This window comes from Budorcas taxicolor, chromosome X (assembly GCF_023091745.1).
Source record: "Budorcas taxicolor isolate Tak-1 chromosome X, Takin1.1, whole genome shotgun sequence".
Taxonomy (NCBI): Eukaryota; Metazoa; Chordata; class Mammalia; order Artiodactyla; family Bovidae; genus Budorcas; species Budorcas taxicolor.
In genome coordinates, this window is record NC_068935.1 from 5,711,869 (window position 1) to 5,726,341 (window position 14,473).

The 14,473-nt window shown below is 48.1% G+C and overlaps 1 protein-coding gene across 1 annotated transcript; it reads right to left on the bottom strand.

Moving 5' to 3' along the window:
* Positions 1 to 1,323: 1,323 nt before the first annotated feature.
* Positions 1,324 to 1,815, bottom strand: LOC128069970 (late histone H2B.L4-like). The gene has a single exon (XM_052663251.1). It carries the CDS (start codon positions 1,804 to 1,806, stop codon positions 1,324 to 1,326), a length of 483 nt encoding a protein of 160 aa, XP_052519211.1. The 5' UTR covers positions 1,807 to 1,815.
* Positions 1,816 to 14,473: the final 12,658 nt, after the last annotated feature.

Below are 14,473 nucleotides of genomic sequence, written 5' to 3' on the forward strand. Positions count from 1 at the left end.
GTAGCCCACCAGGCTCCTCTCTCCATGGGATTCTCCATGAAAGAATACTGGAGAGGGTTACCGTGCCCTCCTCCTGGGATCTTTATGACGTGCGTGTGCACACACACACGCACACATACACAAACACACACAGTCACACAAACACTCTGCTTTTTGTGAGCCTGTGTGCTAGGTTACTTCAGTGGTGCTTGACTCTTTGCAGACCATATGGACTGTAGCCCACCAGGCTCCTCTCTCCATGGGATTCTCCAGGTAATAATACTGCAGCGGGTTACCATGCCGTCCTTCGGGGATCTTTATGACACAGGTGCACACACAGACACAAACACACACACTCACACACACACACTGCTCTTTGTGAGCGTGCGTGCTACCTTGCTTCAGTTGTGCTCCACTGTTTGCAGAGCCTATGACTGTAGCCTAGCAGGCTCCTCTCTCCATGGGATTCTTTAGGAAAGAATACTGAAGACGGTTACCAAGCCCTCCTCCGATGATCTTTATGATGTGCACACACACACACACTCACACACTCTCACACACACACAGACACAGACACACACACACACACACACTGCTCTTAGTGAGCCTGTGTGCTCCCTTGCTTCAGTGGTGCTCGACTCTTTGCAGACCCTATGGCCCTAGCCCTCCTGGCTCCTGTCTCCATGGGATTCTCCAGGAAAGAATACTGGAGAGGGTTGCCATGCCGTTCTCCAGGGATCTTTATGACGGGCGCACACACACACACACACTGCTCTTTGCGAGCCTGCGTGCTACCTTGCTTCAGTGGTGCTCGACTCTTTGCAGACCCTGAGGACTGTAGCCCACCAGGGTCCTCTCTCCATGGGCTTCTCCAGGAAAGAATAGTGGAGAGTGTTGCCATGCCCTCTTCCTGGGATCATTATGACCCAGGGATGGAACTTGCCTCTCCTGCGACTCCTGCATTGCAGGCGGATCCTTTACTGATGAGCCACCTGGGAAGTCCACACTGTTCCTTATCGGTTGCTATACCCCATATAAAAACCTCTGGATGATACCTAAATATAGATGGGAGAATAAAAATAGAAATAATTTTGACCATAAAGATCCCTCAAGTCACCGAGAAACCACGAATAGAAATACCATTTAGGAAAGTGACGAGTTGCAATACGTTAAGAAAAAAGTACACGATTTTCAACTGAACAAACGACACAACCGACACATATTGCAGCAGTTAATGAGGTTTTTAATGTTTTCTTTGGGGTAGAAATGTTTTAAAGATTAAATGTAGGGCCTAAGGGGAGAACCCTTAAGTCTGGTTTGCGATGGTCAGAGTCCTGGGGCAGTTCATCTGCTGGTGCGGTATCTGGTGACCGACTTGGTGGCCTCGGACACGGCGTACTTGCCGAGCTCCCCAGGCAACAGAAGACGCACAGCTGTCTGGATGTCTTCGGTCATGATGGTGCAGCGCCTGTTGCAGTGGGCCAGGCTCCCAGCCTCTTCGGCAATCCGCTCGAACATATCTTTCACAAACGAATCCAAGATGTTCACGGACTCACGGGAAAGACTCAGGCCTGTGTGTACTTGCCTCAGCACCCTAGGGAAATAGGTAGCAAAGCTTGAGAAATTGCCCTGATGGCCGCGGCGGCGGCGGCGGCAACGGCGGCCCTTAGCTGTCTTCTGCTTTGCCTTTTTTGGTTCCGCATCACACGGGTCTGGATTGGAGGGCCCTGCTTTCGCCATCTCCGTATCAGAGGGCTCAGTTTCAGAGGTGCCCATTTCTTTGGTGATCACGTCTTCCTCCGAGTTGTCAGGGGTTGGTTCACACATGGCAGCGCCACCACTCCCCCAGCTCAGCCGGAAGAACAGTGAGGGCGTTGAAGGCCGTTGGCCGAATTTATAGGCCCTGCTTTCCCTGACGTCACAGACACTGTCCATATCTGATTGGATGCAAGGCAGGGAGGCCTGTTACTATGGCAGCCCATGTCACGTGACACCAGACGTCGCACCCACCCCCTTTCCTGCTGCGCCCCTCCCCCACATTTAACCCCTAGTCAGCCAAACTCCCCTGGTGGCTCTGACTGTAAAGTGTCTGTCTACAGTGTGGGAGACGTGGGTTCGATCCCTGGGTCGGGAAGATTCCATGGAGAAGGAAATAGCAACCCACTCAAGTATTCTTGCCTGGAAAATCCCATGGACGGAGGAGCCTGGTGTCCATGGGGTCGCAAAGAGTCGGGCACGACGGAGCGACTGTACTTTCACTTTCAGCCAAACTCAGTGAAAGTCACCTAAGATGAAAAATGAAATAATCAGTTAGAGCTTCCTGAGAGAGTATGACAGACCTCCATAACTCCAGCTCTTTCAGGCATCAGAGTGACTCAGGTCACTTGGTGGACATTTTACTCCAACACAGAATCTTCTCCTGATTGACCTACAGTGGCATGAGCAGAATGTCCTGGCTTCCTCAGTGGAGTGCTCCTGAAAATCATAGGAGTTAAATGAACAGCTATTATCTCCAGAATTTACCAAAACCAATGATCAGTATGAAAAGAATGACAAAATCCCATTCTCCAAATACAGAACACAAACAGAAATAGGAATACTTTTACACTTACACACTAAAAATATGTAACATTATTCAAATTATAAATTATTTTCTTAAACATTATTTAGGTCCCCCAAATACCACACATACTGGAATTGATTAATGGTTTATAGTGGTTATTTCTCAAAAAATGATCACTCTTATTGCTGAGAAGCCACCAGGGTGAGAGAAAATGAATACAAAAAGAGAGAAATAAAACACCTAGAAATAAACATACCTAAGGTGGTGAAAGACCTGTACTTAGAAAAAATAAGAACCTGATCAAAGAAAGTGAAGATGCAAACAGAGGGAAAAGTTTACCTTGTTTATGGATTGGAAGAATTGATATTGTTATAATAAACATGCTATCCAAGGCAATCCACATACTCAGTGCAATTGCTATCAAAATACCAGGGCATTTTCTACATAACTAAAACAGACAATTTTAAATTTTGTATGGAAAGATGAAAGACCCTGAATCGCCAAAACCATCTTAAGGAAGAAGATCAGAACTGGAGGAATCAGGTTCCCTGACTTTGAACTCTATCAGAAAACTACATTAATCCAATCAGTATAGTATTGGCACAAAAACAGACATGTGGAACAGAAGAGAGAGCCCAGAAATAAACCTATGTGCTTATGGTCAATTAATCTATAATAAAAAAGACAAGAATATACAGTGGAGAGAAGACAGTTTCTTCAATAAGAGATGCTGGGATAATTGGATAGCTACATGCAATAAAGTAAAATTAGAACATTCTCTAACAGCATAGACAAAAATAAACTCAAAATGGACTAAAGACCTAAATATAATACATATATTATGTAGGAAGTATTTTAAGAAACAAAAACCTTTAGATATTTTAATGAGCTGTGTTTCTTTCACATTTGTAAATTCAGAAATTAAGTGAACATATCAGTTATAAAAAAAATTAAAAATACAAAACAATTGGGTTTTAAAGAGATAACTGGGACCTCAAAGGCCTCTGATACAGAGGAAATCTAGGATGGAGAAGGGAAAAGCAGTCTGATGTTGAAGACTGGAAGGGGGAGTAACACTAGTAATTATTCACTTCAGTTGATGATTGAGGAAATAAGAGAGCCTAATGAGCAATCACCGTGCAACTTGTGGTTCACTGTGAAGGCAAAATAAGGGAAATGGCTTCACAGCTGAGTTAACAATTGCAAGTCTCAACTCATGGATGATGGTGTTGATAGGATAGGCATACCTCATTCAGAAACCTTTTCAACATTACCATTGTTTCTGGATTCACTTATAAAGAGGACCCCAACACAGCATAGAATTTAAGTGCAACAAAAAATTCAGGGAAAAAACTTATTTCACACTGCCTAGAATCAGAAGTTTCTACCCTAACTCATTCAGATGATCTAATGTCATTCTTTTCCAGCCCTTATTCTCTTGTTTTTGAAGCGGCAAACCTTCATGATTTTCAGCTTAACATCATAGGGATGGTGAGGGCATTCAGTCAGAGAAACTAAAAAGTTCATGTTGACTCCATGTCAGCCAAGAAGGGACTCAAACTGGTAGCCACAGTCACTGAGCCACACTACAACGAGGTTATCCTGACTAAAGCAATAATGGTCTTTCTGGGGTGTTCAGGTCTGGTGACAATAGTGTAAGAAGTATGATTATTTATCTCTTTTATTGTTCATTTTATAAAACTAATTAAGATCATTTAAATATTATATAAGTATTAGAAAATGGCCAAATAGTAAAGAATCCACTTGCAATGAAGGAGACTCAGGTTCAATCCCTGGGTCCAGAAGATCCCCTAGAGCAGGAAATGGAGTGGGAACTCCAGTGTTCTTGCCTGGAAAATTCCATGGACAGAAGAGCGAGACAGGCTACAGTCCATGGAGTCATAAAGAGTCGGACACGACTGAGCGACTAATAGTTTCAACACTTTCAAGTATTCTAGAGCTCCTGTACAAAATGCTAGTGATTGGGTCAATTAAACACATTCATTTATTGTCTCATACTTGTGGAGGCTTTAAGTTCAAATCAAAGTTTCATCTGAGTTGGGTCTTATGCAAGGTGTGAATGTATAAGGGGCCTCCATTCGTGGCCACTTTCCTTGGCTTGTAAATAGCTGAAATCTCCCTATACTTCCCCAAATTTTCTTCCCGATATGTATGTTATCTATGTCTGATTTTCCCTTTTTCAGTTCAGTTCAGTTCATTGCAGTCACTCAGTCGTGTCTGACTCTTTGCAACCCCATGAACCACAGCACGCCAGGCCTCCCTGTCCATCACCAACTCCCGGAGTCCACCCAAACCCATGTCCATTGTGTCAGTGATGCCATCCAACCATTTCATCCTCTGTCGTCCCCTTCTCCTCCTGCTCTTAATCTTTCCTAGCATCAGGGTCTTTTCAAAACAGTCAGCTCTCTGCATCAGGTGGCCAAAGTATTGGAGTTTCAGCTTCAACATCAGTCCCTCCAGTGAACACCCAGGACTGATCTCCTTTAGAATGGAGTCGTTGGATCTCCTTGCAGTCCAAGGGACTCTCAAGAGTCTTCTCCAAAACCACAGTTCAAAAGCATCAATTCTTTGGCACTCAGCTTTTTTGATAGTCCAACTCTCACATCCATACGTGACTACTGGAAAACCCATAGCCTTGACTAGACAGACATTTGTTGGCAAAGTAATGTCTCTTCTTTTTAATCTGCTAAGTTGGTCATAACTTTCCTTCCAAGGAGCAAGCATCTTTTAATTTAATTACTATAATCACCATCTGCAGTGATTTTGAAGCCCAGAAAAATAAAGTCAGCCACTGTTTCCCCACCTATTTGCCATGAAGTGATGGGTCCGGATGCCATGATCTTAGTTTTCTGAATGTTGAGCTTTAGGCCAACTTTTTCACTCTCCTCTGTCACTTTCATCAAGAGGCTCTTCCCTTTTTATATAGATATAACTCATTTGGATTAAGACCTACTCGGTTTTTCCAGTAGTCATGTATGGATGTGAGAGTTGGACTGTGAAGAAGGCTGAGCACTGAAGAATGGATGCTTTTGAACTGTGGTGTTGGAGAAGACTCTTGAGAGTCCCTTGGACTGCAAGGAGCTCCAACCAGTCCATTCTGAAGGAGGTCAACCCTGGGATTTCTTTGGAAGGAATGATGCTAAAGCTGAAACTCCAGTACTTTGGCCACCTCATGCGAAGAGTTGACTCATTGGAAAGGACTTTGATGCTGGGAGGGATTGGGGGCAGGAGAAGAAGGGGACGACCGAGGATGAGATGGCTGGATAGCATCACCGACTCGATGGACGCGAGTCTGAGTGAGCTCTGGGAGTTGGTGATGGACAGGGAGGCCTGGCATGCTGCGATTCATGGGGTAGCAAAGAGTCGGACACAACTGAGTGACTGAACTGAACTGAATGAACATATTTTAACTTGATTACTTGGTAAATACTCTGTCTCCAAATATGATCACATATGAATATGAGTGTTTATGGCATAGATACATTAATTTTAGAGGCAGAAAATCAACCAATAGGAGATCTGGATTTTGAACTAATTGTGGGCATATCTCCTGCCTCTTCCATCTTATTAAGAGAACACTGGTGACCACTTATGAGAAACAAGGTGGCCCCACCACAGTCATTGTCACAATTCTGTGAATGTTCAGTGATTTCATTTTAGTATTTTATTTCTTCTTCCCTCTTTGAGGGAGAAGATAGTCTGTCATTCTCAATTGTTACAAAGTATTTTTTACACCTACAGTTGTAATTATTTGCTATTGTGTAGGATATAAGAGCCTGTGAAGTACAACACTTTCAGCCAAACATTGAGATAAAATTCTGATAATCCATGAAATCAAAGTTTTCCTGAGCCCTTCAGGAAAGGGACAGGGCTCTACAGGACAGAAAAAACAGAAGACGTTCTTTAAACTGGCAGAACCTCATGAGATAAAGAAAAAGAACTGAGGTCCTCATTTCACGCCAGTCAGAATGGCTGCTATCAAAAAGTCTACAAGCAATAAATGCTGGAGAGGGTGTGGAGAAAAGGGAACCATCTTACACTGTTGGTGGGATGCAAACTCGTAGAGCCGCTATGGAGAACAGTGTGGAGATTCCTTAAAAAGCTGGAAATAGAACTGCCATATGACCCAGCAATCCCATTGCTGGGCATACACACCAAGGAAACCAGAATTGAAAGAGACACGTGTACCCCAATGTTCATCACAACACTGTTTATAACAGCCAGGGCATGGAAGCAACCTAGATGTCCATCAGCAGACGGATGGATAAGAAAGCTGTGATACATATACATAATGGAATATTACTCAGCCATTAGAAAGAATATATTTGAATCAGTTCTAATGAGGTGGATGAAACTGGAGCCTATTATAAAGAGTGAAGTAAGACAGAAAGAAAAACACCAATACAGTATACTAACACATATATATGGAATTCAGAAAGATGGTAATGATAACCCTGTATGCGAGACAGCAAAAGAGACACAGATGTATAGAACAGTCTTTTGGACTCTGTGGGAGAGGGCGAGGGTGGGATGATACGGGAGAATGGCACTGAAACAACACACACTCACACACACACACACACACACACTGCTCTTTGTGAGCCTGCGTGCTACCTTGCTTCAGTGGTGCTCGCCTCTTTGCAGACCCTATGGCCCTAGCCCACCTGGCTCCTCTCTCCATGGGATTCTCCAGGAAAGAATACTGGAGAGGGTTTCCATGCCTTCCTCCGGGAATCTTTATGATGCACACACACACACACACACACTCACACATTCACGCACACACACACACACACACACACACACACACACTGATCTTTGTGAGCCTGCGTGCTACCTTGCTTCAGGTGTGCTCGACTCTTTGCAGACCCTATGGCCCTAGCCCGCCTGGCTCCTGTCTCTGTGGGATTCTCCAGGAAAGAATACTGGAGAGGGTTACCATGCCCTCCTCGGGGGATCTTTATGATGCACGCACACACACACACGCACACACACACACACACACACTCACACAGACACTGCTCTTTGTGAGCCTGCGATCTACCTTGCTTCAGTGGTGCTCGACTCTTTACAGACCTTTTGGACTGTAGCCCACCAGGCACCTCTCTCCATGGGATTCTCCAGGAAAGAATATTGGAGAGGGTTTCCATGCCCTGCTCCGGGGATCTTTATAATGCACGCAGACACACACGCACTCACACACACACACACACACACAGACACTGCTCTTTTTGAGCCTGCCTTCTACCTTGCTTCAGTGGTGCTCGACTCTTTGCAGACCCTATGACTTTATCCAACCTGGCTTGTCTCTCCATGGGATTCTCCAAGAAAGAATACTGGAGAGGTTTACCTTGCTCTCCTCCGGGGATCTTTATGACGTGTGTGCACACACACACACACAAACACACACTCACACACACACACACACACACACACTGCTCATTGTGAGCCAGCGTGCTACCTTGCTTCTGTTTTGGTCTACTGTTTGCAGACCCTATGCATTGTAACCACCAGGCACCTCTCGCCATGGGATTCTCCAGGAAGAATACTGGAGAGGGTCACCATGACCTCCTCCGGAAATCTTTATGACGCACACACACAGACACACACTCACACACTCACACACACACACACGCACACACAATGCTTTAGTGAGCAAGCATGGTCCCTTGCTTCAGTGGTGCTCGACTCTTTGCAGACCCTATGGAACCTAGCCCACCAGGCTCCTCTCTCCATGGGATTCTCCAGGAAAGAATACTGGAGAGGGTTACCGTGCTCTCCACCAGGGATCTTTATGACGTGCACACACAAACACACACACACAAGCTCACTGATGGACACACACTGCCCTTTGTGAGCCTGCGTGCTCCCTTGCTTCAGTGGTGCTCGAATCTTTGCAGACCCCATGGACTTTACCCAACCAGGCTCTTCTCTCCATGGGATTCTCCAGGAAAGAATACTGGAGAGGGTTACCATGCCCTCCTCCAGTGATCTTTATGACGCGCGCATACACACACACACACCCCCCAACACTCACACATACACTGCTCTTTGTGAGCCTGCGTGATACCTTGCTTCAGTTGTGCTCGACTCTTTGCAGACACTATGGACTCTAGCCCACCAGGCTCCTCTCTCCATGGGATTCTCCAGGAAAGAATACTGGAGAGGCTTACCATGCCCTCCTCCAGTGATCTTTATGATGCACGCGTGCACACACACACACACACACACACACTGCTCATTGTGAGCCAGCGTGCTACCTTGCTTCAGTGTTGGTGGACTGTTTGCAGACCCTATGGATCGTAGCCCAACAGGCTCCTCTCTCCATGGGATTCTCCAGGAAAGAATACTGGAGACGGTTACCATGCCCTCCTCCGGGAATCTTTATGATGCACGCGCGCGCGCGCGCACACACACACACACACACACACACACTCACACACACACACTGCTCTTGGTGATCCTGCGTGCTACCTTGCTTCAGTGGTGCTTGACTCTTTGCAGACCCTATGGACTGTAGCCCACCAGGCTCCTCTCTCCATGGGATTCTCTGGAAAGAACACTATAGAGGGTTACCATCCCTCCTCCAGAGATCTTTATCAGGCACAGACACACACACACACACACACACACACACTCACGCACACACACACTGCTCTTTGTGAGCCTGCGTGCTCCCTTGCTTCAATGGTGCTCAACTCTTTGCAGACCCTAAGGACTGTAGCCCACCAGGTTCCGCTGTCCATGGGATTCTCCAGGAAAGGATACTGCCGAGGGTTACCATGCTCTCCTCCGTGGATCTTCATGACTCGCGACACACACAAACAGACACACACACTCACACACACTCACTGCTCTTTTTGAGCCTGCCTTCTACCTTGCTTCAGTGGTGCTCGACTCTTTGCAGACCCTATGACTTTATCCAACCTGGCTTGTCTCTCCATGGGATTCTCCAAGAAAGAACACTGGAGAGGTTTACCTTGCACTCCTACGGGGATCTTTATGACGTGTGTGCACACACACACACACAAACACACACTCACACACACACACACACTGCTCATTGTAGCCTGCGTACTACCTTGCTTCAGGTGTGCTCGACTCTTTGCAGACCCTATGGCCCTAGCCCGGCTGGCTCCTGTCTCCATGGGATTCTCCAGGAAAGACTACTGGAGAGGGTTACCATGCCCTCCTCCGGGGATCTTTATGATGCACGCGAACACACACACACACACACACACACACACACACTGCTCTTTGTAGCCTGCGTACTACTTTGCTTCAGGTGTGCTCGACTCTTTGCAGACCCTATGGCCCTAGCCCGCCTGGCTCCTGTCTCCATGGGATTCTCCAGGAAAGACTACTGGAGAGGGTTACCATGCCCTCCTCCGGGGATCTTTATGACGCACGCACACTCACACACGCACACACACACACACACACTCACACAGACACTGCTCTTTGTGAGCCTGCGTTCTACCTGGCTTCAGTGGTGCTCGACTCTCTGCAGACCCTATGGCCCTAGCCCACCAGGCTCCTCTCTACATGGGATTCTTCTGGACACAATACTGGAGAGGGTTACCTTGCCCTCCTCTGGGGATCTTTATAACACACGCACACACACACACACACACACACACAAACACTCACACACAGACACTGTTCTTTGTGAGCCTGCGGTCTACCTTGCTTCAGTGGTGCTCGACTCTTTGCAGACCCCATGGACTGTGGCCCACCAGGCTCCTATCTCCACCGGATTCTTCAGGAAAGAGTACTGGAGAGGGTTACCATGCCCTCCTCCAGGGATCTTTATGAAGCACACACACAAACACACACACACACACACTCACACAACACACACACACTCACACACACACTCTGCTCTTTGTGAGCCTGCGTGCTACCTTGCTTCAGTGGTGCTCGACTCTTTGCTGACCCTATGGACTCTAGCCCACCAGGCTCCTCTCTCCATGGGATTCTCCAGGAAAGAATACTGGAGAGGCTTACCATGCCCTCCTCCAGTGGTCTTCATGACGCACAGGTGCACACACACACACACACACACTGCTCATTGTGAGCCAGCGTGCTACCTTGCTTCAGTGTTGGTCTACTGTTTGCAGACCCTATGGATCGTAGCCCACCAGGCTCCTCCCTCCATGGGATTCTCGTGGAAAAATACTGGAGAGTGTTACATTGGCGTCCCCTGGAAAACTTTGATGCGTGCAAACACACACACAGACACATACTCACACACACACACACGCACGCACTGCTCTTTATGGGCCTGCATGCTGCCTTGATTCAGGGTTCGTCGACTCTTTGCAGACCCTATGGACTATTCCCACCAGGCTCCTCTCTCCATGGGATTCTCCAGGGAAGAATACTGGAGAGGGTTACCATGCCCTCCTCCAGGGATCTTTATGAAGCACACACACAAACACACACACACACACACTCACACAACACACACACACTCACACACACACTCTGCTCTTTGTGAGCCTGCGTGCTACCTTGCTTCAGTGGTGCTCGACTCTTTGCCGACCCTATGGACTGTAGCCCACCAAGCTCCTCTCTCCATGGGATTCTCCAGGAAAGAGTACTGGAGAGGGTTACCATGCCCTCCTCCAGGGATCTTTATGATGTACGCGCGCACGCGCAGACACACACACACACACACACACTCACACACACACTGCTCTTGGTGATCCTGCGTGCTACCTTGCTTCAGTGGTGCTCGACTATTTGCAGACCCTATGGACTGTAGCCCATCAGGCTCCTGTCTCCATGGGATTCTCCAGGAAAGAATACTGGAGACGGTTACCATGCCCTCCTCCGGGAATCTTATGCCGCACGCACACATACACACACACACTCACTTACACTCACATACACACACACAGTGCTCTTTGTGATCCTACGTGCTACCTTGCTTCAGTGGTGCTCGACTCTTTGCAGACCCTATGGACTGTATCCCAGCAGGCTCCTCTCTCCATGGGATCCTCCAGGAAAGGATACTATACAGGGTTACCATGCCCTCCTCCAGAGATCTTTATGAGGCACACACACACACAAACACACACTCACGCACACACACACTGCTCTTTGTGAGCCTGCGTGCTCCCTTGCTTCAGTGGTGCTCGACTCTTTGCAGACCCCATGGACTGTGGCCCACCAGGCTCCTATCTCCATCGGATTCTTCAGGAAAGAGTACTGGAGAGGGTTACCATGCCCTCCTCCATGGATCTTCATGACTCGCGACACACACAAACAGACACACACACTCACACACACTCACTGCTCTTTTTGAGCCTGCCTTCTACCTTGCTTCAGTGGTCCTCGACTCTTTGCAGACCCTATGACTTTATCCAACCTGGCTTGTCTCTCCATGGGATTCTCCAAGAAAGAACACTGGAGAGGTTTACCTTGCTCTCCTACGGGGATCTTTATGACGTGTGTGCACACACACACACACAAACACAGACTCACACACAGGCACACACACACTGCTCTTTGTGAGCCTGCGTGCTACCTTGCTTCAGTGGTGCTCGACTCTTTGCAGATCCTATGGACTGTAGCCCAGCAGGCTCCTCTCTCCATGGGATTCTCCAGGAAAGAATACTAGAGAAGTTTACCATGCCCTGCTCCAGGGATCTTTATGATGCACGCGTGCACACACCCACACACACACACACACACTGCTCATTGTGAGCCAGCGTGCTACCTTGCTTCTGTGTTGGTCTAATGTTTGCAGACCGTATGCATTGTACCCACCAGGCACCTCTTGCCATGGGATTCTCCAGGAAGAATCCTTGAGAGGGTCACCATGACCTCCTCCGGAAATCTTTATGACGCACCCACACACACACAGACACACAGACACATACTCACACACACACACACACACATACTGCTCATTGTGAGCCAGCGTGCTACCTTGCTTCTGTTTTGGTCTACTGTTTGCAGACCCTATGCATTGTACCCACCAGGCACCTCTCGCCATGGGATTCTCCAGGAAGAATACTGGAGAGGGTCACCAAGACCTCCTCCGGAAATCTTTATGACGCACACACACAGACACACACTCACACACTCACACACACACACACACACACACTGCTTTAGTGAGCAAGCATGGTCCCTTGCTTCAGTGGTGCTCGACTCTTAGCAGACCCTATGGAACCTAGCCCACCAGGCTCCTCTCTCCATGGGATTCTCCAGGAAAGAATACTGGAGAGGGTTACCGTGCTCTCCGCCAGGGATCTTTATGATGCGCACACACAAACACACACACACAAGCTCACTTACAGACACACACTGCCCTTTGTGAGCCTGCGTGCTCCCTTGCTTCAGTGGTGCTCGAATCTTTGCAGACCCCATGGACTTTACCCAACCAGGCTCGTCTCTCCATGGGATTCTCCAGGAAAGAATACTGGAGAGGGTTACCATGCCCTTCTCCAGTGATCTTTATGACGCGCGCATACACACACACACACCCCCCAACACTCACACACACACTGCTGTTTGTGAGCCTGCGTGATACCTTGCTTCAGTGGTGCTCGACTCTTTGCAGACACTATGGACTCTAGCCCACCAGGCTCCTCTCTCCATGGGATTCTCCAGGAAACAATACTGAGAGGCTTACCATGCCCTCCTCCAGTGATCTTTATGACGCACGCGTGCACACACACACACACACACACACTGCTCATTGTGAGCCAGCGTGCTACCTTGCTTCAGTGTTGGTGGACTGTTTGCAGACCCTATGGATCGTAGCCCACCAGGCCTGTCTCTCCATGGGATTCTCCAGGAAAGAATACTGGAGACGGTTACCATGCCCTCCTCCGGGAATCTTTATGATGCACGCGCCCGCGCGCGCACACACACACACACACACACTCACACACACACACTGCTCTTGGTGATCCTGCGTGCTACCTTGCTTCAGTGGTGCTTGAATCTTTGCAGACCCTATGGACTGTAGCCCAGCAGGCTCCTCTCTCCATGGGATTCTCTGGAAAGAACACTATAGAGGGTTACCATCCCTCCTCCAGAGATCTTTATGAGGCACACACACACACACACAAACACACACTCACGCACACACACACTGCTCTTTGTGAGCCTGCGTGCTCCCTTGCTTCAATAGTGCTCAACTCTTAGCAGACCCTAAGGACTGTAGCCCACCAGGTTCCTCTGTCCATGGGATTCTCCATGAAAGGATACTGGCGAGGGTTACCATGCTCTCCTCCGTGGATCTTCATGACTCGCGACACACACAAACAGACACACACACTCACACACACTCACTGCTCTTTTTGAGCCTGCCTTCTACCTTGCTTCAGTGGTGCTCGACTCTTTGCAGACCCTATGACTTTATCCAACCTGGCTTGTCTCTCCATGGGATTCTCCAAGAAAGAATACTGGAGAGGTTTATCTTGCTCTCCTCCGGGGATCTTTATGACGTGTGCACACACACACACACACACAAACACACACTCACACACACACACACACACACACACACTGCTCTTTGTGAGCCTGCGTGCTACCTTGCTTCAGTTGTGCTCGACTCTTTGCAGATCCTATGGACTGTAGCCCAGCAGGCTCCTCTCTCCATGGGATTCTCCAGGAAAGAATACTAGAGAAGGTTACCATGCCCTGCTCCAGGGATCTTTATGACGCATGCGTGCACACACACACACACACACACACACTGCTCATTGTGAGCCAGCGTGCTACCTTGCTTCTGTGTTGGTCGACTGTTTGCCGACCCTATGCATTGTAGCCCACCCGGCACCTCTCGCCATGGGATTCTCCAGGATGAATACTGGAGAGGGTTACCATGACCTCCTCCAGAAATCTTTATGACGCACGCACACACACACAGACACACAGACACATACTCAC

Excerpts from the sequence above, each read along its gene's own strand:
- LOC128069970 (XM_052663251.1), bottom strand. The coding sequence starts at position 1,806 with ATGTGTGAACCAACCCCTGACAACTCGGAGGAAGACGTGATCACCAAA.